Here is a 22612-nt window from a genome sequence, read left to right on the forward strand (position 1 = left end):
GTTTGGCAGAAAGTTTGTTTATTTTGAGGAATGGAAATCTAAAGAGATTTGATCCATTGCCCATATTGGATGATAATGGAAATGTGATATGGTGCAACCCTTTTAGAGAGATGTGCAGAACTAGTTAAGGTCTGAGGTTTAACTCCCACCCTTCACTGTGAAGTTCATTAGGTCCGGTATTTGTTTTGGAAAACAAAGAGTTTCATTTTGTTATTAATTTTTTTTTGTTATGTCTTGGAAAGTACATATGGTTTAAAACGAAACCCAACTTTAATCAGTAGATGAATGAGGTTAAACTCTGCAAATTAAACTGCAAATCTTTAAAATTGGTTAAAAACCAGAAAGCCCTTGAATTGATTTCTCTTTTAGATATATATAAATTAATTTAAAAAGCCCTTTTTGATTTATTTTTTCATTTTATTTAATTAAATTATTTGTTTGTTTGTTTTTTTGTGATTTTTCTGTTTTGTTATTAGCTATGCTCAATCTAAGGCTGAAAAATATATTATATAAATATATAAAATATATTTTTTAAACGGTCGTAAAAGAAAACAACAAAAAACTGAAAAATAATATATTTTTTTTTTTTTTTTTTATTGAAATAAAATTTCAAACATACAATCATCACAGTACGTAAACAAATATTATACAACAAACAATAAATAAATACAAGAATAAAATTAATACAAAAAATAAAAAAATAAATTAAATAGACAGGCTTACAATCTTATTTATAAAAATAAAAAGATTTTTCTATTTTCAACTGAAAAATTTTGAATATATTTCAGTAATTGACATAGCTTTCTTATTTTTAACCCATTTAAGAGACTCAAAATATATATCAGTTTCAATTTGGAAGAAAAATAATTCATTTATCTCGTCTCGTGGTGGTGATGACGTCATCAACATCGCGCGTTAACCGTTCAGCCACTGTGGACTGAAAACCTGAAACTCGTTTCCAGATGGAGGATCACAGATATTCTCGAGGATACGCATCAGAGTCGCCAAGGAAGCGAAAAAGAGAGTTAAGACGGCTACGCAACAGGCAAATCCAAAAAACAAAAGTGAATATTGGAGTGGCGTTTACAAGATGGAAAGAGCTCATGACGAGCAGCGATTTTAAAAAGGACGCCGACTTTGCCTGCTTTCTTCTCGACAGGTAACGTTAATTAAGCCTATTTGTGTATATTGGAAGTTTTATTTTTGCTTGGCTAATTATAACATGGTGTGCTGTGCATAACGCTAGAACGACAGCTAGGATAGGTTTCCTCGCGTCAATGATGAAAAGTATTGTTTACCTTGTAACATAAATCCGTGTTCTATGACGGATAACATTTGATTAATATTTTAATGGCGCTATATTATTTTTTAGGCTAAAAGTTATGTGTAGGCACTTTAAATTTCAGTTATTTTTCATTAAATTAAACTTTATACACAATTAATGTAGCCTAGTGTGATAATGGCGTTGTAATGCTGCGTTCCAGGCAAGCTGTAACCCGTGTTTTTACAACATGTAACTGGGAGTACATCGATCTAGTACGAGTTCACGGGTGGGACAGTCAAGGGTTTCCAGTGCACTTTCACGGGTAGCATATAAGGTTTGAAAAACACGGGTTACAGGTTGCCTAGATCGCAGCATTAGTTAGCTGTTTCTAAGCGAGATTTTCACTTTCACATCCACCCTGTAATCTTATTCATTAGCTAGCATTCGTCTGGGAACCTGATAACTGATGTTAGCAATTAATTGTTAAAAAATTAACGAAAACATAAAACTATTATTCATTTTACATAGATGTCATATCCTATATGTTACCTGACTAATTAAATTACTGCAAATTATTTATAATAGTTTTCTCAAATAACCTCATCACTTGACGAGGTCGAACTGGAAGCCATGTTAATCTTGGACTACATTGGCCACCGTAGGAGTTAAAACGAAATCGGAATTGAGAGGAACAGAAACTAATATTCACTGGATGGTCATATACCTTTTCACCAATAGATGGTGCTAAATATCACACAGTGTAGCTTTAATTGTTTTCATCGGATAAAGCGCCAAATGTCCGTCTTTTCTGGCGTCTGTAGACTGATTTGATTTAACGTCACTGATTTACGAAACGAATATCTGAGGAAAATGTTGAAATCATTCAAACATGGACGATTTTGTCATATGTTTCATTTTGAGAGTGATAATGTAGTGTTATTGAATGTATAATCTCAAACTTGTAAGTTTTGATCTGTGAGGAAATTGTATGGTGATAGAAACATTTATCACTGTCTTGGTCTTTAAAGCTGCAGTTGGTAACTTTTGAAAAAAAATAATTTTTTACATATTTGTTAAAACTGTCATTATGTCCTGACTGTAGAATATGAGACAGATCATCTCTGAAAAAAATCAAGCTCCTCTGAATCCTCCCAGTGATCCGCTCCCGGTCAGAAACAACCAATCAGAGCCAGGAGGAATGTCTTAGCATTGTCAATCACGCTTGTGTGCGCGCTGACCACACCCCTCTCTTGCGCAGCGCGAGCGCGTACCGTCGTTCAAACTCAAGATTGCCGGTGTGCCGCATCTGTGCTAATGGCGGACAAACCACAAAAATTGCCAATTTTTCGATTGGCTCCTGCTCATCCAACAAAGATATGTAAACGGAAACAAAACGATGACGTTAAACGAGCGAAAAAGAAAGAATTAGACAGAGCACGAAATAAAACGAGGATAAACATCGGAGCGGCTTTTCCTAGGTGGAGGGAGCTACGTGTTTTTAAAAAACTAAAAACCGATGTAGAGTTAGCCACATTTCAGCTTGACAAGTAAGTATCCCCGCTTTAGTTGTTTCATTTTATAAGAACTACACAGCTTAGATCATTTGAAAACAGGCCTGACAAATTATCTATGGCATGGTTTCTTGTAGATATCAGGACTATGCTTTGCATATTACATCAAAACCAATCAAAGATCAGATGACCACACATCCTATCCCCGCCCTTTCAAGTAATGTTGGCGACTCATCCTCAGATAGGTAAGACAATTATTGTGAAAGCCTGTATTACTAAGTTCACTGTGTTGGTTCAGCCTCAGCAGTATTCATGGTGTGGTCTGACGGATTATGATGTATGATTCATTGTTCAAACATAAGGACAATTGAAATTTAGAGTCAAATTGGTAGAGACATAGCATATAAAGTAAACTTTGATGTCTGAACAATCTGATTATGTTTTGACCTCCATTATTTGATTTTCTACAGAGATGATGACTTTGAGGAAGGTCTGGGCTGCAGTGAAGTTGTGGAGAGTCCTATTCAGGTTTTGGAAACAATGTAAGTCAAAAAATATTTATTATTTATGTCAGGATGAATTCTTGCTTGAAATAAAACAATTGTAGCTCTGATATGTTAATCTTGGTTGTAGGACAATAGGAAAGGATTGATGTTACGGTTGGTACGTTATTTATTTATTATATTTATTCAATGCAACAGATTTAAAACTGACATATCAAACTTTAGTAGTGATAATCATGAAGCAAAGTTTGGGAGATTTATTTATGTAATGTAGACGTTTCTTCAGTATTGGCTCTGCAGTCCGGCATAAAAAAATATATTTGACACAATATAAGTAATGTTTTTTAGAAAAAACACTGAACTTCTGTAAGTGATTAAAGGTAGTGAGACACAATTCAAACAGATAATACTTTGTGTTATGTGTATCAGCAAACATTTTGTCTTCAAATTTTTTATTCATACATGTTCTTGTTAGTATGTCATCGCTGGACATTCATTATGAAAATCGATGAAAGTGACTTCAATCACATTCAAAACTCTGTGTAAGTAGTAGGGCTGCTCGATTATGGAAAAAAATCACAATCACGATTATTTTGGTCAGTATTGAAATCACGATTATGTAACACGATTATTTAACATGACTTTGGGAACGTGTTGCATTTATTAAAAGACACCTTTCAACAATTCTTAAAAAATCTAAATTTGAACATTTATTAAACAGACCTGCAAACTCACAAGTGGTGAAAAAGGTGACATGTTTACAAAGTCATTTGTTGTAGGGGGTCACTAGGGCGTTATTACCTTTATAAAGGACAATTTGTTAAACCTTACTAAATATGTTTTATGTCAAATTCTTACATTTGATCAAATTCAGTTTTAATAAAAAGGGCTGTTATCCATTAAATTAATTTGCACTGCAAAATTACAACTATAAAGAGATTAATGTTTAAACATAAAATAAAAAATAAAATCAATGATACCTTTGAACAATAAATCAATAGTTGGCGGCAAGTGACCGTCTTAATAAATTAATCATTGAGTCATTCATTAAATCGATTTGTTCAGTAAAAAAACACAGCGCTAGTGTTGCTTTTCTTTTGTAACTATTTTCGTCGGTGAAATAGAACAAAACCAGTCAATATTGCGTCTAAAATGTAAGTTACTACATATAAACTAGGCTACTTGTTTATTAAACTATAAATTCAATGTAACGTTAACATCATAGACTGTAAAAAAATATGGACGTAGTGTCCATGACGTCACCCGTAGGTTTCTGAAGAGCGTTTTTGAAGCCTAAAGTGGGCGCAGTCGCTCGTCGCCATCTTGGAAGCGCGTCACAGTGCGTCACTCCCGGATAAACGAATATGGGCAAAAAGGCGGGACGTGGGTGGAGTTGAGGTGCCTGGATGCTGAAACTACGCCCGCCTAGCTCGACGTGATCGAGTTTGCTCAGGCTAAGCTAATGTGCTACTGGCCTCGCGCTAAAGTGACAGCTGACTTGAAGAAGTAGACCTAAAGCCAATAGTTAAAGTTCATGTTTTTGCCCTTTGAAATACTATAATAGTGAAAAGACATAATTAACCGTGAGACTATGTGTATTGTGATGCATTATTATTCTCATGCAGTAACTTACATTATTTGCTCTGAGTGTGTGTGTGACAGTGATGCGCATAACGTTACATGTCAGCGCGGCACCGCACGTCAAGTTCGTAGAGAGCTTTATTCAGTCCATTTTAAATTCTGATAGATATTACCTAAGAAGTTCAAGTAAATGCACTAGAAATACGCACTCATTTAAGGGACGAATAGAAAGCACTGACACCTGCAGGATTTAATCTGACGGTACTTTTTATTGAACACTAAAAAGTTAAATAAGCATATTATAGTCTATCTGCTCCGTGAGATCAACGGTACCGCAGAACGAGTGTGGCCTCTATATCTTAGACGTTTTTAAATCTGAACTCCAAAAAGCAACGATATTGTCAGACATCCATGAGTGCATGTTCACAGAGGAAAACAACTGAAGAACAGCGCTGGTTGTTCTCTCGATACTCGACAACGACGGAATCCAGCGGCGTGGGCGAAGGTATAAGGGCGGCGTGTAATAAACTGTATGAAATAATCCCGAAAAAAGTACAAACACGGCAGAGATGACAAGTTCAGCAGCTGGAATCAGCTGAGGTGACATGATGGCTAACAGAGAGCAGACAAAGGGCTAGTAACAGCAGCGGCAAATCCACCTGTCACTCAAGTGGCCACGCCCTTGATTATGCAGCATTTTAAGGCTTAATATAATTTAAACGGATGAGTTCTAAAAAAAAATCACCCCCCTCACAGTTGTCATGAAGAGGAAAATTAGCTGTATAGACCAAAACAACTTAAGGCACCAGGCTGTAAACATATTTTTTTCTACGGTAAAGTTGGCCATTTTAACATGGGAGAGATACAGATTTGGCTCACTTTTGCAGTCAGCCTCAAGCGGCCAGGCGATGAATTGCAGTTTAATTCACTTCCGTGTTGGTTTCAGGAGAGAGACAGGGAGGTTGCCGCTTGGTTAACATTCGCAACCGTGATATTATAGAACAGCCCCTCATGTTATGTTACTTAACTATATCATATATTATAAATAAAAAACCTCAACATTTCTACCTCAGTATGTTTCTTCTGTGAGTTTGTGTGTGAGCTGTTAGGCTCATTTGTTTTGATTTCTCCACTAATGTCTCTCACAAATAGACAGGCAGCGCAGCTTCCAGAAACTATCCATTACCGATCTCTGTTTACACTGACTGTATAAGATCAAAACCATCTCGCGTTAAAACTTAAAAATCCCCTTTTCCCGGACAAGCAGACAAGTGTTAATGTCGCTCCCTGTGTTCTAGGGGTTGAACCGACTAGTCGATTAGTCGACCTTAAAGGGATAGTTCGGCCAAAAATGATATTTAACCCATGCATTACTCACCCTCAAGCCGTTCGAGATGCATATGTCAATCTTGTTTCAGACGAACACATTTTCAGTTATTTTAGAAAATGTCGTAGACCCTTCAGTGGATATAATGTGAAGCAATGGGGTCCACCTCCTTCAAGTCCCAAAATGTGCATACATCCTTCACAAAAGTAATCCATCCGGCTCCAGGGGGATAAACGAAGGCCTTCTGAGGGTAATCCGTGCGGTTTTGGTCGTAAAATATACATATTTAAAATTTTATAAATGAAAATATCTGACTTCCGGCAACGATCGACGCGCGTTCACGGGTGATGACTAAACATTTACAGTATTTTGTATAGTATGAATAAATATAAATATCACCTGAATTTTTTAAGATATTGCACTAAACAGTGGGAGTATTGCACTTACAGGCATATGCCTTGTGAGGAGTGTTAACTGTTCAGGAGGGAAATGGCCTGTGGGAAGAAACTGTTCCTGTGCCGAGATTTTCTTGTGGCCAGTGATCTGAGTCGCCGTCTTGACGGTAACAGTTCAAACAGGAGGTGTCCAGGGTGAGTGGAGTCCGTGATGACTTTACCTGCTCTCTTCCTCACTCTGGAAGAGTACAGGTCCTGGAGGGATGGCAGGGGGGCACCAATAATCCTCTCCCCAGTCCGGACTGTCCGTTGTAGTCTCCTGATGTCTGATTTGGTAGCTGAACCAAACCAGACAGTGATGGAAGTGCATAAGACAGACTCAATGACGGCTGAGTAGAACTGAATCAGCAGCTCCTGTGGCAAGTTGAACTTCCTCAGCTGGCGAAGGAAGTACAGTCTCTGCTGGGCCTTTTTCACAGTGGAGTCAATGTGATTGTCCCACTTCAGGTCCTGAGAGATGGTAGTGCCCAGGAACCTGAATGACTCCACTGCTTCCACAGTGCTGTTCATGATGGTGAGTGGGGGGAGTGCTGAGCTGTTCCTCCTGAAGTCCACGATCATCTCCACTGTTTTGAGCGTGTTCAGCTCAAGGTTGTTGTAACTGCACCAGACAGCCAGCTGTTCAACCTCCAGTCTGTAAGCAGACTCGTCACAGTTTCGGATGAGACCGATGACAGTGGTGTCGTCTGCAAATTTCAGGAGCTTGACAGAGGGGTCTTTAGAAGTGCAGTCATTAGTGTACAGGGAGAAGAGCAGTGGGGAGAGAACGCACCCTTGAGGGGCGCCAGTGCTGGTGGTGAGAGTCCTGGATGTGTGTTTCCCCAGTCTCACTCGCTGCTGCCGGTCCGTCAGGAAGCTGGAGATCCACTGACAGATCGAGGATGGTATGGCGAGCTGGGTCAGTTTGGCTGTGAGAAGAGCAGGCATGATGATATTGAAGGCCGAACTGAAGTCCACAAAGAGGATCCTTGCATAAGTCCCTGGTCTGTGCAGGAGGTGATGGTGAATGTGTGAAGTGCAGGTTAGAGCCGGTGTGTGGTGTGAATGAGGGCTTTTCAAACCTGCAATAGAATGAGTTTAAATCATCAGCCAGGTGTTGATTGTCCACAGATCGGGGGGATGGTGACTTGTAGTTGGTGATGTTCCTCAGGCCATTCCAGATAGATGATGGGTCGTTGGATGAAAACTGGTTTTTCAGAGTAGTTCCTTTTAGCAACTCTGATCTCCTTTGTCAGTCTGTTTCTGGCCTGGTTATACAAGATTTTATCCCCACTTCTGTAAGCATCCTCTTTGGCATGACGAAGGTGTTTGAGTTTCCCAGTAAACCATGGTTTATCATTAGTGAATGATAAGAATGTCCTGGTAGGAATGCATGTATCCTCACAGAAACTTATATATGATGTTACAGTATCTGTGAGCTCATCCAGATCGGTGGTAGCAGCTTCAAAAACAGTCCAATCAGTGCAATCAAAGCAGGCCTGTAGATTCTGCTCTGCTTCATTACTCCATCTTTTTACAGCCCTTATCACAGGTTAAGCTGATTTCAGTTTCTGCCTGTAGGTCGGTATGAGATGAACCAAACAGTGATCAGAGAGCCCCAAAGCTGCCCGTGGGACGGAGTGATACGCATTATTTATTGTGGTGTAACAGTGGTCCAGTATATTACTGTCTCTGGTGGGACATGTAACGTGCTGTCTGTATTTTGGTAGTTCACGAGAAAGATTTGCTTTGTTAAAATCCCCTAGAATGATTAAAAGAGAGTCCGGGTGCCTTTGTTCCGTTTCAGCTATTTGTTCAGCCAGCTGTTGTAGCGCCGCGCTCACGCACGCGTCTGGAGGGATGTATACATTCACGAGAATGAAAGAGGAAAACTCCCGAGGCGAGTAGAAGGGTTTACAGTTTATGAAATGTGCCTCTAAATTAGGAGAGCACACCGCTCGGAACAGCTGGAAGCCCGGCAGATGTATTGCGTTGTCCGGTATGGCTTCACTCAGCCAGGTTTCAGTGAAGCACAGAGCAGCAGAGTTTAAAAAATCCTTGTTAGTGCGGGTGAGGAGAAGTCTGTCCGTTCTGTTAGGAAGGGATCGGAGATTCGCAAGATGAATGCTGGGGAGTGCAGTGCGGAGGCCGCGCTCGCGGAGTTTAACCAGCGCGCCTGCACGCTTCCCGCGTTTGCGTCTGACCGCGCGTTTGAACAACACCGCTGCCCCTCCGACGAGAATGTCCAGCAAAACGTCAGAATAATCAAAAACTGTAGAAAAATTATCTGGTGTGTGTTTCCTAATGTCCAGTAGTTCGTCTTTGTTGAAACTGATAGGAAAAGAATGACTAAACGCAGAACAAACGAACAAAAACAACACAATAGCTGGAGAGCAACACACAGAGGCAGCCATGCGCGGCGCCATCTTGATCATTAATAAAAAGATAAACCTCACATATTTCAGCCTTTAAATCATTTTTATAAAAAGAATGAGTAAAAAAAAAAAAAATACTTTACATTAATACATACATACATAAAATACATACATTAATGCACATTAGCTTATCTTTTATTATTAATAGTCAAATTCGGTCAGATTTTCTCATGGCGTCTGTCGTTGCTATGGATTTAAAACAAACATAACCCTCACAAGTAAAACAGTGCTGAACTGAAATGTGCTAAATTAAATAAATATATAAATATGAATATATTAAAATAAGAAGTTCTAAAGAACGAACTCTATACAGAAAATTATTTAAACATTAAAATATTACAAGTTTCATTAGCTAGAAACATACAGGTAACACTTTGCAAGTCGCATTTGTTAACAAGGATGTATTAGCTAGCTTTCATGAACTATATGCATTATGCAATATACGTTTTTACTACCATGTATTAATATGAGCAATACAATTGAACCTTTATCATTCATGTTAGTTCATAGTACATTAACTAAGGTAATAACAGATAAAATAAGAATTAAAACTCCATTTCAAATGCATTAGTAAATGTTGAAATTAACAAACTAACAATGAATACTTCTACAACTTTTATTAACCTTAGTTAATGCTAAAAATGGAATCTTATTGTAAAGTGTTACCATTTCATATAATTCCAAAAAGTCGTTCTTAAAGATGGACATTAAAATTTAATAAAGACCTATATTACGTATACGTAATATAGCCTTTGAATAGTCTCTCACTTTATTTGCTTCTATTTTAGAACACTTGATGATTATCTAATCAAAATAACAAGATGTATTGTAGTCATAAAAAAAGAACTTAAATCGAACGCTTTTCTGAGTCTGAATCTGTTTCAAAGAAAGCTTGTAATTCAGGATAAGTTTCATCTGACTGTTGGTCTGCTGAGTCACATTTGGTTGAGGCCTTATGGCCCACCTTAGTGTGCAATTGTTTGTTCTGTTCTTTTAATTTAGCTATACACCTAGCTTGTTCTTGTGCAATGGATAAGCTAAATTCCATGTGACAAAAAAATAATGCCTTTTATGTTTCTCTTCCTGATACATGCACCCAACACCTTCTTGCATTCTTCAATAGACGAACTCTGAATAGAGTGCCCTCCTAACAATGACTTAAACTCACTGTCTGTCCATAAAGGGGTAGCTAGCCCACCTTTCTCAGTAGTTGGGATTAGTCTATCACTTTTCCTAAACATTTTGTGGATTTCTTTGTTACCACACAAACAAACACTAAAACTTCTCTGATCAACAGAGGGTACACTCAAAACTGATCAACTATCGTTAACCTTCCTTCAAATTACTAGCACTTTATGCTAATCTTTCCTGCTTACAAGAACAGAAGATGAACAATTCTTCTCTGCTGAAAACAGAGAATAAACCCATAACTTCTCTGACAAAGCAACGAATACCTAGTTATGAATATTCATCATAATGTATTCAACCTTCCCTGGCAATCAGAGGAGAAACCACTTTGCTAACACACTTTTAACAGTTGTTACATTTTCCTGATTAAACAGAGGATGAACCTTCTTAAGCAAAGTAGAGGACAAACTACTGTTAACAGTTTAAAAAGAGGATACATTTCATCTCTAAAAGCAACTTTAGAGGATAACTTTAGTTAACAAACCCTACAGCTGTCTGTTAACTTCTTCTCTGGCGGCGCAGAGGAATGACAAATTTGTACAGGTCTTCAGTGGTTCTTTGAATAGAGTGAAACTCACCAAATCGTTCGCTGTACGGAAAGGTTCCGTCTGGAAACTCAGTCAGAAAGTTCTTTCTTTGTTGAGCTTGAAGTTTCAAGATTCGGTCTGGAACTGGAAAGTCAGATGTTGAGATCTTTGTTGAGCTTCAGTTCTGGAACTTGGTTAGCTTTGTTGAGATCTTTGAGCTTTGAAGTTTCAAATCAGTCTGGAAAAGTTCATTCTTTGTTGAGTTTCAGTTTCTCCATCCGGGTCACGGCACCATCTGTTGTAAACCTTGTTCTTCTTAAGTGTAGAAAACTTAGAAGTGCAGACCAGGAGACTTTTTGAGGTATCTTTCGAGCAGAAGTTCTTTATTGCGTGGCTGTAGTCATCGCGATCAAGTCTAACTAAGGCAGTATACATTTAGTTCATATACCCTTTCAGGGGGAGGAGTTACATAAAGGTGGAGGCACTCTGAAACAAAAGCATGTAAATGAGGCATACCGGTTAAGGAATGTGCCCTAGACTGAGAGTGTTACCAATCCTAATCCAATCAGCATAACAGTGTAATGTAAATAGCCTAATCCAATCAGCCAGACTCTTCACCGATACCTTCATATTATCTTAATGGCCAGGCAGTGCATAAAGACAAATCAATCAACAATCAATCAACATTTATTTATACAGCCCTTTACAACACTCAAGGTGAACCAAAGTGCTTTCCAAAAACAACAACAACAATACAAAGCAAAATATAAAAATAAAATATATAATCAAGATGTATAATAAATGTATGTCACAAAGAAAACAAAGAAAACAAAAAAGAAAAGAAAAGAAAACACAGAATGACTCAACCAATGCTACGATATAAAAGCCAGTCTAAATAAATAAGTCTTAAGCTTCGCTTTAAAACGGCCTAAGTCTGTGGTTATTCTTAAGTCGGCAGGTAGCTTGTTCCAAAGTTTTGGCCCAGCTACAGAAAAGGCCCGGTCACCCCAGAGTCTGTACCTTGTCCTTGGGACTTCCAACAAGAGTTGAGTTGTTGATCTAAGATTCCTGTTTGACTCTCGCAAAGTTAGCATCTCAGTTACGTAAGGAGGAGCAAGGCCGTTGAGAGCTTTAAAAACAAACAATAAAATCTTAAAATCTACTCTAAAAGAAACAGGAAGCCAGTGGAGTGAAGAAAGAATAGGAGTTATATGCTCACGTTTGCGTGTATTAGTTAAAAGGCGAGCTGCTGCGTTCTGCACCAGCTGAAGGCGCCTGAGCGAGGACTGTGAAACTCCCACGTAGAGTGCGTTACAATAGTCTAGTCTTGAGCTAATAAAAGCATGAATAGCTTTCTCAAGATCCGAACGATTTAAAAATGGTTTGACCTTGGCCAATAGGCGTAGTTGAAAAAAACTTGCTTTTACCACGCTGTCAATTTGTTTGTCAAATTTAAGGCTACTGTCAAAAGTCACACCGAGATTTCTCACAGTCGGTCTAAGTTTTGAAATTAATGTATTTGGGTCAGCGTTTGCAGACTCGCCAAATAAAATATATTCGGTCTTATCTTCATTCAAATTAAGGAAGTTTTTTCCTAACCATAATTTAATGTCGTCAATGCAATCAATTAGTGACCCAGATGCATCACTATTTGTTGGACTCATCGGCAAATAAATCTGCAAATCATCAGCATAGCAATGATAAGCTATGTTATGTCTGGCTATGATGGACCCAAGGGGCAGCATATAGAGTGAAAATAAAACTGGTCCGAGAATAGAGCCTTGTGGCACCCCGCAGGAAAGAGAAGTAGTAGAAGAGGACGAATTCCCAATCACTACAGAATAGGTTCTATTAGTCAAATAAGACGAAAACCACTGAAACGCAGTACCCTTAATGCCAACATAGTGGTTAAGGCGAGACAGAAGGATTGCATGGTCCACTGTATCAAAGGCCGCCGTGAGATCGAGAAGCACTAAAATAACGGGGCTCTTAGAATCAACAAACCGGGCAATATCGTTGTGTACCTTTAACAGTGCAGACTCAGTACTATGGCGCGATCTAAATCCTGATTGAAATTTCTCAAACATAGAGTTATTTTCTAAAAAAGAATGTAATTGGAAAAAAACAACTTTTTCTAAAACTTTTGACAGAAAAGGCAAGTGAGAAACTGGTCTGAAATTAGACAGAATTGAGGGATCCAGATTCGGTTTTTTGAGAAAAGGCCTAACCACAGCATGTTTGAACTCAGCAGGGACAGATCCTGAGCTAAGACATTTATTAATAAATACCAACAAGAAAGGCCCAACTGTGCTAAGAACCTCTTTTAGCAATTTAGTTGGAATAAAGTCCATGGGACAGTTTGTACTTTTCATTTGTTGCACTACTTCGTTAAAGAATGATAATGAGACTGGCTCAAACTCTTCAAGCACAGTGGAATGAGTTGCCGCAACAACTGAGTCAGTTGCAGAGCTATTAGTCGTAAGTTGTCTGACGGACTCCACTTTATTAATAAAAAAGCTAAGAAAATTCTCACAAGTGGAGACTGAGGCATCCGTCAGAGAACAAGAAGGCGGGTTTACGACAGAATTAATTGTATTAAACATCACCCTTGGACAATGCCCACTATTAGTGATAACACTTGACAAATATTTGGATTTTGCTTCCCTTACGGCCCCTTGATAATCAAGAAGACAGCCCCTTAATATTTCCAAGGACACATACAATTTGTCCTTCTTCCATCTCCGCTCAGCTTGTCTACAGCGCTGCCTAGCGGTGCGGGTGGCATCATTTATCCAGGGATCTGTTCTTAGCTTAGGAGCTCTGTGTTTATAAGGGGCAATAACATCTAAAAATTTCAGAACAGGTAGAATTAAAAAATGAAAGCATGCCATCAGAACATATAGAATAATCAGATTCACTAAAGACATAACATTCAGAGTCCATAAAAATATCCGTAAATTCTTCAGCCGTTGAGGAGGTGAGAATACGACGATAACATGGCAAAACACTAGACTTACTGGCTATTGAAGGCAGGACTGGAAATTCAACAATAACAGGGAAATGATCCGAGATAGCAGTCTCAGATATTTCAGTAAAGGAGATAGAGAGCCCATAAGACATAATAAGGTCTAGAGTGTGTCCCATAAGATGTGTGGGTCGGTCCACCAGTTGATTTAACTGGAAAGAGGACAAAAGTCGTTTAAACTCAGTACCCAACAGATCAGACGGACTACACACATGGATATTAAAATCACCACAAATAAAAATTTGGTCGTACTTAGGGACAACATCAGCTAAAAATTCGGAAAACTCTTGGATAAAATTCTTATTGTATTTGGGTGGACGATAAACAACAGCACATAACACAGGGCATGTAAACTCGATTAAAAATAGCTGTAGTTCAAAACAAGAATAATTATTTGTAGATAAAAGTCGACATTTAAATTTGTCCTTAAAAACAGAAGCCACGCCTCCTCCGCGCCCCGACACTCGCGGGGAGCTGAAAAAACAGCAGTGAGGTGGGAGGAGCTCTGTAAAGGCACTGTTGTCACCTGGTTTAACCCAGGTTTCCGTCAACAAAAGAAAATCCAAAGAGTGCAAATGGTGATAGTCTCAGTGCTCTGACCAATTTAACTTACAATAGAGAGCTGGACAGACAGGAACAGGCAGGTTTGTGACATCATTTACCTTAGATACAAAATTCACACTAATAAACTTTCTCAGTTTCTATACTATTGTATTGGAAGCTCAATTAAACATTTAAATAAAATGTGTAATCCTACACTATCATGTGTTGTTTTTGCCTTCTTTCACGTTGTGGTTTTTTAGACATTCAATATTTTTCATCTACAGACATGTAACGTGATGTTTTTCTTTGTTTATTATTACTTGACTGTTTGTTTTATTTATCTATCCTTATCTATTATATAAAAAAATCAATACAATGATATGTTGTCATTGTTATATAATATACAATTATATGAAATAATAGCTGTATCATTTTCTTGTCTGTTTATCACTGAGGGAAAACTTCATAATTTCATAATTGTCCATATATGGAATATCCTGCCCCGTCTTGACGTCAAGTCGGGGGAGAAATTAAAATCTCGTATTTGAGTGCGCGTGGGCTGGTTTACGAACCCTGGGGTAAACAAACGCTTCACTTTTGAATATCGGCTTCCCGGCCAATGTATAATCGTTAGGCAATCATAACATACATTGATTCTCGTGGAAAAGTGAAAATTACAGGTTATGACTCCTTTAAATATGCAACTTCGTCGGCTAATGAATGCATAAAAGTGACCAGCTGGATATAAAATAATGCAAATAGATGGTTACAATTGCAACATAAAACATTTGGGTCAGGTCTGCGTGTGTTTTTGTCACATTGTTTAAACCACTTGACTGAGGTACTAATGTTGGAGTCCTCTCAGCCTCGACGGCAAACATCTTTTCTTTCTGACTGATACCGTAAATACCGTTTCACTGTCGGTGTTTTAAATGCGCGTCTGAAGTGTCAGCGCTCTCTGAGCTGCGTGTTCTCTCCTTTCTGCGCGCAGCCTCACGTGCTAACGTAAACAACTCAGCCAGTGATAGTTTGTTATTTGTACTCTAGAGGCCGCTCTCGCTCTGTCTAATACCAGCAGTCTCTTCTCAGCGCTCTCGTACTGTGTAATGACTCCGCACACTTATCAGCCACTCCAGCAACGGACGCAACCCGGAAAAACTATCGGTCTGGATTTTTGCCGATAACGACAGTTACACCAATCAAGTGCCGATGAATCGGCCGATCTCTAATTTCACCACCGAAAAATGCTTGCTGTAGCTGTGCTACAAGATTTATTTACGGAGAAGAGAAAAAAACCTGTAGTGTTTGGGTGCACCCCCATCCTTCATGTTGACTGAGATTTCAATGTTGTTACAGAAAGGGTGAAGCTGATTGGTTGGTTCTTGTCACATGACCTGCTTGCGGCATTCTGAAAAGTTTGAAAAGTTTTTTATCTCGCTGCGCCTGGAAAAATCGCTTCAATTATGAGCGCGCTTGCCGCGCGCCAACATTTGAAATAAACTTGAGAGCGCAAAAGACACGATATGTGAACGGCCTATGGCATTTATTTAGTCTCAAAACTCGCGAACAGAATACGAGGGCAAAAAACAGTATGCGCGCAGAATGCCATACACGCGCGGGCGCGTTTCTGCACCGTGAGCGCACACAATGCCATCCTCATGCGGCCCCTTGACAAGCTACCTCAGGCCACGAGCTAGTGGAAGAAACACTAGTGGTTTTGGCGCGCAGTGTTCTGATTTGCTTATTTCGATGGCGATGGCGCAGTGGATAAGACACATGCCTTTGGTGTGAGAGACCCGGTTTTGAATCCACTGTGAGACACCAATGTGTCCCTGAGCAAGACACTTAACCCCTAGTTGCTCCAGAGGCGTGCGACCTCTGAAATATAGCAATTGTAAGTCGCTTTGGATAAAGCGATTCACATAAGTCACGAGTGTGTAACACGATTCACATAAGTCACCCAAACTGACGTGAAAAAAGCGGGAGGCGCCGAAAAGCGCGCTGTTTGCATCCCTGGCTTCAGGAGGAGATCTGGGCCGCATTACAGACGAAACTGGACAAGTCTAAATGCATATCCTTTTTGAAACCACATATCTAAATTGGACTTCTCCCAACAATGCTAAAAATAAACGTGTGAGAGCTTGTTATAGGCTATATGTCATGTTATATTCATTATATGATGAAGCTATGGCAACACGCATTACCGCAGATGAGCAGCTGAGCATCTGTTCATCAAGCCAACATGCAAACTATCGCAAATCAAAGTGAAAGTAAGTTGCAGACGCTTAACGCACAATCATCTTCATTAAAAGTAAAGAAACAAAATGATCTTACCAGAGCTGTTGTCACTCTCTCTTATTGCAGTCTTTGATTTTGAAATTAGCAGATGATCAATAAAATGCAGCTCATTACTGTTGCTTTCGGTGACGTGAACTCCGTTAAATCTGCATAGGACGTTGTTTGATGATCGGATTTATATCCGTTTTGCGAAAACACATTAATGTGACCAGGTTTAAATGGAATCGTTTTGATAAATCCGATAGCTATCTGATCTGAGAAAACGCATGAAGTGTCCAGGTGTAAATGGCCCCATTATGAGCTGTCTGTCAGCATCTGTATAATTTTCTGCTAATAAATTGCAAATTGTGGCATGTTGCAAAGCAGTCCCATCTCTTGTGTTTTTATGAATGACGTCAGCGACTAGTCGACGTCAACTCGACTTTGATGTCATAACAGTCGACTTCAAAAAATCTGAAGTCGTTCAACCCCTACTGTGTTCATTCTCGATGTGTTTCGTGCTGTAAAGCGGAATAGATGATCAGGTCACGTGCGCTCGCGCTGCCGTTCGCTTGAACTGAGGCGCTACAGTGATCGAGCTGAAAGAGATCGCGACAGCTCGAGAGACATCTGTGGTCTCACTCCAGTCTATATTAAATTAGCCAATTGTTATTGTGAAGTTTATTGTGCTTGCAATTTATGACTGTATAGGCTGAGAGAGTTTATGGCTTCAGGAGGGGCGGATGTGCGCGTGCGCGAGTCATTCAGAACACAAGACAAAATAAGAGTGTTCTTGCAAAACAGATCATGGCAAAATAATCGTTTTTACTCGATTGTACTATTTTGGAGATCGTTGGGAGCCAAAATCGAAATTGAAATCGAAATTCAATTAATTGCACAGCCCTAGTAAAGGGCCGTACACACCGGGACGAATATCGGCGCGCGTTATTCGCTAGCGTTTTTCAACGCGTTTTTTGTCTTCACACCCATGCGATTTTCGCTGACGATGAGCCGAGTGAACATGCAAATTCATTCCCTGAAATTAGAGGGCGCTTAATGTAAAACAGAAATAAAAGTTACAAGCCTATGTAAATGAAAGACAATTAAGTGAAATGAAACTCACCATCAAGGCCCATTTGCTCTGCATTACCACTCCATAACAGTTCTCTTTTATCAATATTTTTGTAGTCGCGTTTGTCATACAGTCCTTATGTTCCGAGACCAGCAGCTCTACGTTTATCTTGACTTGCATCTTCCTCGTTTTCTTCCCGGCAGTGTGTAGACGCTACTTGGCGTATATCTCCTTCGCCGTTACGTGTGTGTGCTCGGCAAGACCGTTTTGTGTTTGAGCGCCCCCCAAGTTGTGTTTTACTGTAACTTCAGAAGCTCCAGACACGTGAGCAAAAGCGCCAATCTCATTGGTCGGATAGTTTTTGACGTGGTGGGTCAAACCAAAAAAACGAACCCGAGGCGTTTTTTTAAAAAATTACGCTTTTATGCATGCCGTTTTTCGCGTCGGTGTGCACACTCACATTGGCGCCCTTTGTTTAATCAAGCGTCGTCCCGGTGTGAACAGGCCTTAAGTAGTATTTTTTTACATATTTAATCTGATATTTGAGGTGTTGAGTGTCATTGACTAATATTTTAAGCCATCTACATAGTATTGACTGGACTGAGGACAGGACATGCGCTCCACATGAGGACACAAGAGATGTTTCAACATCAGAGGAAGAGGAAACCATAGAGGAGGGCAGTGACTATCATGATAGTGATGATGAGGATTACATCCCACCTTTACGTGAGGGCAGTGACTATGATGATAGTGATGATGATTACATCCCACCTTTATGTGTTCGGTAAGTTCCTAACTAATGTTTGTCTTTGATGAAAATTATTTTCTTTTAACATTGTTTTTTTTTGTATTCCATCAGGACTTCTGGTGCTATTCAACAAAACTTATGTCTGGATGCTCTTCAAGTCATCAGCATGGAGGACATGAAACATGAAACTCTAGACCCATCCCAAGTCCAGAGTGAGTTTGACATCATTGATCATCTTGCAGCTACACTTATCATGTCTATTTGTGGCAATAAATTAAAAAAATGGACATAATCAGTTATGCATTGTTAATGACAGGAAAACAAACTCTAAAAATGGGTGTCATATTGTTGTAGTGTGTAATGTTTGTGTCAGATGTGATCTGTAATACTATAATCTTTTATAATAGATGATTTATAATATTTAAGGGTATATTTTGACGGTCTGAACTCAAACGTTTTCTTTTTACTACAATTACTACAGAATAACTATAGGCTAATGCCCAAAGTTTACAGTGCAAATATGCACAATAATGTCAACATATGAATGAAACGCGCTGCCGCTTCCCACGTTTTTAACTGAATTATTCTTTTCCTAATGCTCACATCAGTTCACAATAAATGATAGAATATTCCCATCAGCCTTCAATATACCTCATTTGTGTAAATCAATTCATAAAAATGCATTAAAATTATGATTTTTGTTTTCATTTCAGACCCGATGGAGGAAAATGAGGAGATTGGAGAGGAGAAACCACATTTATGTTCTTTTTGTGGAAAGAGTTTTAAATACAAACCAAGTCTCGAGATTCACACGAGAGTCCACACTGGAGAGAAACCGTTCACATGTGATCAGTGTGGGAAGAGTTTTACACAATCATCAAACCTTAAGGAACACATGAACATTCACACTGGAGAGAAATCATACAAATGCGATCAATGTGGCAAAACATTTTCGAGGGCTACAGGCCTATCGACCCACATGTTAGTTCATTCACAGGAGAAACCACATTTATGTTCTGTGTGTGGAAAAAGATTTTCACGTCTGCAAGGTTTAAAATTTCATCAGAAAATACATACTGGTGAAAAAGATCATAAGTGCTTTGAGTGTGGGAAGAGTTTTATTACCGCTATAAGTTTGAAACACCACTGGAGGACTCACACTGGAGAGAAACCGTACAAGTGTTCACACTGCGACAAGAGATTCCGTCGGTCTGAACATGTGAAAACACACGAGAGGATCCACACGGGAGAGAAACCGTATCACTGCACTCTATGTGGGAAGAGTTTCACTCAAATATCTTCTCTACAAAGTCATATAAAATACAATCACAGTAAGTAATTCATGTTCACACACCTGCAAACTTGTCGCTTTTCGGCGACAATCGCCGTTTTCTCGGCCAATTGGGTCATTTACGTGAATCGCGTAGAACCGGAGAGTTTTTTCTTTTGGGGGGACGTAAACGTAATGCAAGCGGAACGAAACTGCTCGTTATTGTGTGGTTGACGGACCGTTTATCAGTTTGGACCAAAGCAGCGCGAGCCGAGCTTGATCAAGCGACACTGTTACTACACAGCGCTAAGAGATCAAGTAAAGGAATAATTTGTATTTGCCACTGAAGTAATAACATCGCTGCGAGATCTAGTGAGAAACATTCACATTTCTCCGTTATTAACGGATCAAACAGCACTGACGTGGAAACCAGAAAGAAACATTGTGTCATGAATGAACTATCCAGTGTCCACAGATCAGCAACATTCACCATGGATTTACTGTAGTAACACTAACCGCAACCATGGAAGTTTGGCAGGAATAGTAGGCTATAATGCCTTCAAGTAACATTACGTCGGTTTTATTTTGACATTATGAACACAATTGCTGCCCTCAAACTAATCTGAACTAAAATATGTTTGTTTATAACTACTACAATATTACATTTAATTTTTTCCAAGGAGCTGTTTTGTTTTATATGCTCCTAAGAAGAGTCAATTATAGCTCCAGAATTGCTCAAAGTAAAACAAATATCATACTTTATGATGTTAGTTTTCATTTAAAAAAAGAATTAAAAAAATTAAATCAAGAAAATTACCAAAAACCTGGTAAACAGTAAATTCTAACAACATAGGTCTATTTAGATAAACAATCTGGCGAGCATGTTGTTTTAGGTTAATACACCAACAGCAAATTTCTGTCTAATAAAGCGCTCAGAAATGTGTGAGACCCCCCCCCCCCCCCCCCCCCCCTGCGACACTTTCACCTTTTTTACTCTGAGGAGTTTGCAGGTCTGTGTTCAGATCCAGCACTTTCAGCTCTAATGCAGTCATCACCGAACGTGACACAATAATACCATCAAGTAATAAAATCTCTTCAAAATCTGTTCTAACCAGCCACAACGAGCGACAGGACAAAGAAACATCTTCTAAATTTGTCACAGTGAATAAAGTTATTCTTCAAGACCAGAAGTTTACACTGTGAGATGATTATTCTTGTATATAATGATGCACTTTTATCATAGTTTGTTTATACTTTTAAGAAGGAAAATATGTTTTTTTTTACAGGTTCAGACTGTTCTTATTAATTTTCTTTCTTTTGTAGTTTATCATTAGATCCAGCACTGTCAAGAAATACTAAATACGTAATACGCATGCGCATGATTCCACAGTTTTCTCAGATTCACATTTTTGTAGTTTACATTAAGTTAATTATTTCTTTTTAAACCTTTTGAAAACTGCATTTTAAGGCACCCAAAACACAGGTGTCATGCAAATGAATGGCCAAAACGCACACGTTTTCAATTTTAGTTTAAAGCGGTGTTGTTTAAACGGCCCCAAAATCTGTCCTAATCACCCTGCTGAAAAAAACTATAGAAACCCTTTGAAAGAATTTGTAATGGTTATAATGGGAATTGTATTGGTTTGAATGGAAAATAAAAAGGTCTGTGTAACAAAACCAGCTCAAAGGCCAATCAAAAATAGCTAAAAACAAGCCCAGTGACCATATAATATCAAAACTCAACATGTGCCAATACCATACTTAAAATACATATTTTACAGTCAATGTTATAAACAATTTAATCTTAAAAATCACTAGTAGGAATCATAAGCAGTTTTCATAAGGGAGCTCAAAGGCCCCTTTCTCTCAAAATTCATATTCTAGTCAAATTGTATCATTGGTAGAATGTATCATATTTCACTAAATGCATGTCAGTGAATTACAGTAATATGTCAAACCGTCTAAATCGCTGGTGGAAAAATCAGCAAGCGCAGTTTACAAGTAGCCCAATAAACTTGGCAACACTGCTGGGGCCTGTTTCAGAAAGGAGGTTAAGTGAAAACTCTGAGTATGTTAACCCTGAAATGAGGGAAACTCTGGGTTTTCTGTTTCAGAATGGGAGGTAAGTCAAACCTGAGAAAGCAGGGTAAGTCAAGCCCGTTTCTGAAAGAGAGGTAACTTATACTCAGAGTCAGTTACCATGGTAACTTACTCTGTGAACCTAAACTGGTCGGGAGCAGGTTTTCTTATGTAAACCCAGAGTTTATTTCGGTCTCCTCCCTTTTTTTAAAGAGGAGGCGGTGTTTAAACACCTCATTCATTCTTTCGGTACATTTATTCATTGCTGTTTTTTCCCCCAATTTTTTTAATAAGATGAAGTCTATATAACTTCTTAACTGACAACTGAAAATACAGTAGATTAGAGTTACATCATGTAGTTCTAAACAAATTCTACAGAATTAAACTGTAGCATTCACTGAAAATCACTGAACTGTGTTCATCTGTGCACCAGAAGTTGATGGACCTTCCTCCTGCTGTTCTTCCACACTCGGGACGGGGGAGAGATAAGAATATCCGTTTATACTTAGATATAAACTTAGATTCTATAGGCTACTCCACATAAATAATGTGAAGAAATGTGAATGTGTAGACACATAATATTAACATTTCCTCTGTAGGCCTCTCTGTGGCAGCAGAAACTGTTTCTTCATCCCCATCGTCCTGTGAAGATGAGCATTTGGGTGAGCACATTTTATAATACTACAGGTCCTTCTCAAAAAATTAGCATATTGTGATAAAGTTAATTATTTTACATATTGTAATGATAAAAATTAAACTTTCATATATTTCAGATTCATTGCACACCAACTGAAATATTTCAGGTCTTTTATTGTTTTAATACTGATG

The 22612-nt window shown here is 38.7% G+C and overlaps 2 protein-coding genes and 1 pseudogene across 5 annotated transcripts in view; all 3 read left to right on the top strand.

Moving 5' to 3' along the window:
* Window positions 1-22612, top strand: part of LOC143735705 (uncharacterized) — a 153731-nt gene that overhangs the window by 91352 nt on the left and 39767 nt on the right. The gene's annotated exons all lie outside the window — the stretch shown is intronic.
* The window catches only part of LOC143735704 (uncharacterized), a 224720-nt pseudogene that overhangs the window by 91331 nt on the left and 110777 nt on the right, over window positions 1-22612 (top strand). The gene's annotated exons all lie outside the window — the stretch shown is intronic.
* Window positions 899-20898, top strand: LOC143735708 (uncharacterized). The gene is made up of 6 exons (XM_077225884.1): window positions 899-1159; window positions 2913-3020; window positions 3246-3317; window positions 18277-18471; window positions 18547-18647; window positions 19149-20898. The coding sequence occupies exons 1-6, from the start codon at window positions 963-965 to the stop codon at window positions 19772-19774; spliced, it is 1299 nt and encodes a 432-aa protein (XP_077081999.1). The 5' UTR covers window positions 899-962; the 3' UTR covers window positions 19775-20898.

This window comes from Siphateles boraxobius, unplaced genomic scaffold (assembly GCF_051911475.1).
Source record: "Siphateles boraxobius isolate OS27281-9 unplaced genomic scaffold, OSU_SipBor_1 13, whole genome shotgun sequence".
Classification (NCBI taxonomy): domain Eukaryota; kingdom Metazoa; phylum Chordata; class Actinopteri; order Cypriniformes; family Leuciscidae; genus Siphateles; species Siphateles boraxobius.